General features: G+C 50.1%; 1 protein-coding gene across 1 annotated transcript; it reads right to left on the reverse strand.

The window, feature by feature from the left end:
- Positions 1 to 31: 31 nt before the first annotated feature.
- LOC126496445 (4-aminobutyrate aminotransferase-like) lies at positions 32 to 1,918 on the reverse strand. Its single transcript, XM_050133951.1, has 2 exons — positions 1,782 to 1,918; positions 32 to 649 (listed from the first exon to the last, which is right to left on the reverse strand). Exons 1-2 carry the CDS (start codon positions 1,887 to 1,889, stop codon positions 392 to 394), a joined length of 366 nt encoding a protein of 121 aa, XP_049989908.1. The 5' UTR covers positions 1,890 to 1,918; the 3' UTR covers positions 32 to 391.
- Between the last annotated feature and the right edge of the window lie 295 nt (positions 1,919 to 2,213).

Raw genomic sequence — 2,213 nt, forward strand, 5'->3', positions numbered from 1 at the left:
TTTTTTTTTTTTTGTGCGACAGGGTTTCTCTGTAGCTTTGGAGTCTGTCCTGGAAACTCGCTCTGCAGACCAGGCTGGCCTTGAACTCACAGAGATCCTCCTGTCCCTGCTTCCCAAGTGCTGGGATTAAAGGCATGCATTACCACAACCTGTCTTAAATCCCCAGGTTTTGCTTTTAACTATTAATTCATCTCTTTAATTAGCTTCTTGAGAACAGGTGGCTAAGCCTGTGTTGTGAGCTCGACCCTAATAAGTCCATTAACATTGACAGCAGAATCTAAGCCTCTTGTGCGACATTGCACTGGGGTGCTGGGAAAGCTCCAATGAAGCTCTCTAGACCAGCAACCCCTTCACAGGGGTCATCAGAAAACCTAGATATTTGCATTATGATTCATAGCAGTAGCAAAATTAATTTTATGGTTGGGGTCAGCAGAACACGAGGAGCTGTAGGAGAGAGCAGCACCATTAGGAAGGTCGAAAACCTCTGCTTGAGATTATATCCAAGTCGAACACTGTGGTGGTGGGGAGTCAGAGCGGCTCCCGCCCCAATGCTTACCCGGTACCACATGAAGATGGTCTTGAATGCGTTCTCATTAGAGCAGGAGCCACAGGCCATGGTGATGAGCTGGGACATGCCTTTGGGTGCGACCTGCAGAGGGAGCTCACTATGAGTAATTTGGACCCCATTTCTGTTCCCGGGGCTGACTCTTCCAGCATTTGTGGGAGGTTGAGGGAAGCAGGGAGGGAGCACCATGGATACATCAGAAACAGCAGGTTAGAAGGGTGGGCTCAGTCTTTTTGGGGGGTGGAGAATAAGCCCGGGGAGATCTTTGAGGTCAGCAGAGAGGAAAGAAAGTACGAGAAACGTCAGTGGAGCCCAGTCCAGTGTGGTCGTGTACACTGGCTGGGACTACACAGTGACACTCTGTCTCAAGTGTAACAGTAAGGGGTATGTGTGAAACTGTCAGTTCTGTCTGTGTCTCCTGAGGCACCCGTACTTCAAAGATGCTACGCCGAGGTTCTCAGTGACTTTAATACCTCGGCCAGAAGAACTGGAAAGGTCACCAAGGATGACCAAATCCCTCACAGCAAGCTCTCACCACAGGACAAGTGCACATTTCCCCACACATTGTTCTACACACAAAATCCCTTCTTTCCTTCAAAGGAAAAGTTAAAACCTTCTTATGGCTGGAAACCTTCTTGTGGCTCAGTGGGTAGAGCGCTTGCCCGGCATGCACAAAGCCCTGGGTTCAGATTCCGAGCCCTGCATAAAGTGGGTATGGTGGCACTCTCCTGTGACACATAGGCCCAGGAGGATCAAAAGTTTAAGGCTATCCCCATAGTGAGTGGGAAGCTAGCCTGGGCTACATAGACCACACATTTGAGACCATTCTGGGCTATATGAGCCCTGTTTACACACACATACAAAACTATTTATGAGAGTCAGGTAAAAAGTCAGTCATTTCAGCAAAGCTGTCTCTTATCACCTCCTCCCAATGCATTTCTTCCTCCTTCCTTCCCTCCCTCCCTCCTTCCCTCCTTCCCTCCCTCCCTCCGTCCCTTCTTCCCTCCCTCCTTCTGTCCCTCCTTTTCTTCTTTTTTCTCTTAACTTTGAGACAGGGAATCATGGACCAGACAGCTACTGCATCAGCTGCCATCTGCCCACCCATCCTCCTTGGCTATGGACCTCATCCTTCCTTGACCCCGCCATGGCCACTTCTGAGGACAGACAGGCCGGAAGGGGGGCTACAAACCTGGGAAGGGTTATCCCGCAAACTCACCGACATCAAGGACTCCCGGAGCTTGTCAACAAAATTCTCTGGAGGCAGGATGCCCAAGGCAGGTCTGTTGATGAAAGTACTCTGTAAAAGAACAGCAGACAGATACATCAGCTCTCGGGGGCCGACCCAGGTTCTGTTCTACACGGTGCCTTTATGTAGTTGTGGGGTTCAAATAGGCTCTAAGTGGCACTGTGGGCTCATTGGTGTTATTTTAGTGTTTTGGGGTTCTTTTTTTTTCAGGGAGACAAAGTCTCACGTGACACAGGCTGGCCTGGAATTCAATATTGCACCTTAATTTTAAAAGGTGGGGAGGGATTCAGCCAGGCGGTGGTGGCGCACGCCTTTAATCCCAGCACTCGGGAGGCAGAGGCAGGCGGATCTCTGTGAGTTCAAGACCAGCCTGGTCTACAGAGCTAGTTCCAGGACAGGCTC

This window comes from Alexandromys fortis, unplaced genomic scaffold (genome assembly GCF_014885135.2).
Source record: "Alexandromys fortis isolate MF-2015 unplaced genomic scaffold, M_Fortis_MF-2015_v1.1 scaffold_4680, whole genome shotgun sequence".
In the NCBI taxonomy this organism is placed as follows: Eukaryota; Metazoa; Chordata; class Mammalia; order Rodentia; family Cricetidae; genus Alexandromys; species Alexandromys fortis.

Bases quoted from the DNA above. Each gene is read 5' to 3' on its own strand.
- LOC126496445 (XM_050133951.1), bottom strand. From the start codon at position 1,889: ATGTATCTGTCTGCTGTTCTTTTACAGAGTACTTTCATCAACAGACCT. The intron at 650-1,781 runs GTGAGTTTGCGG...CTCCCTCTGCAG, and splicing joins TCCGGGAGTCCTTGATGTCG to GTCGCACCCAAAGGCATGTC.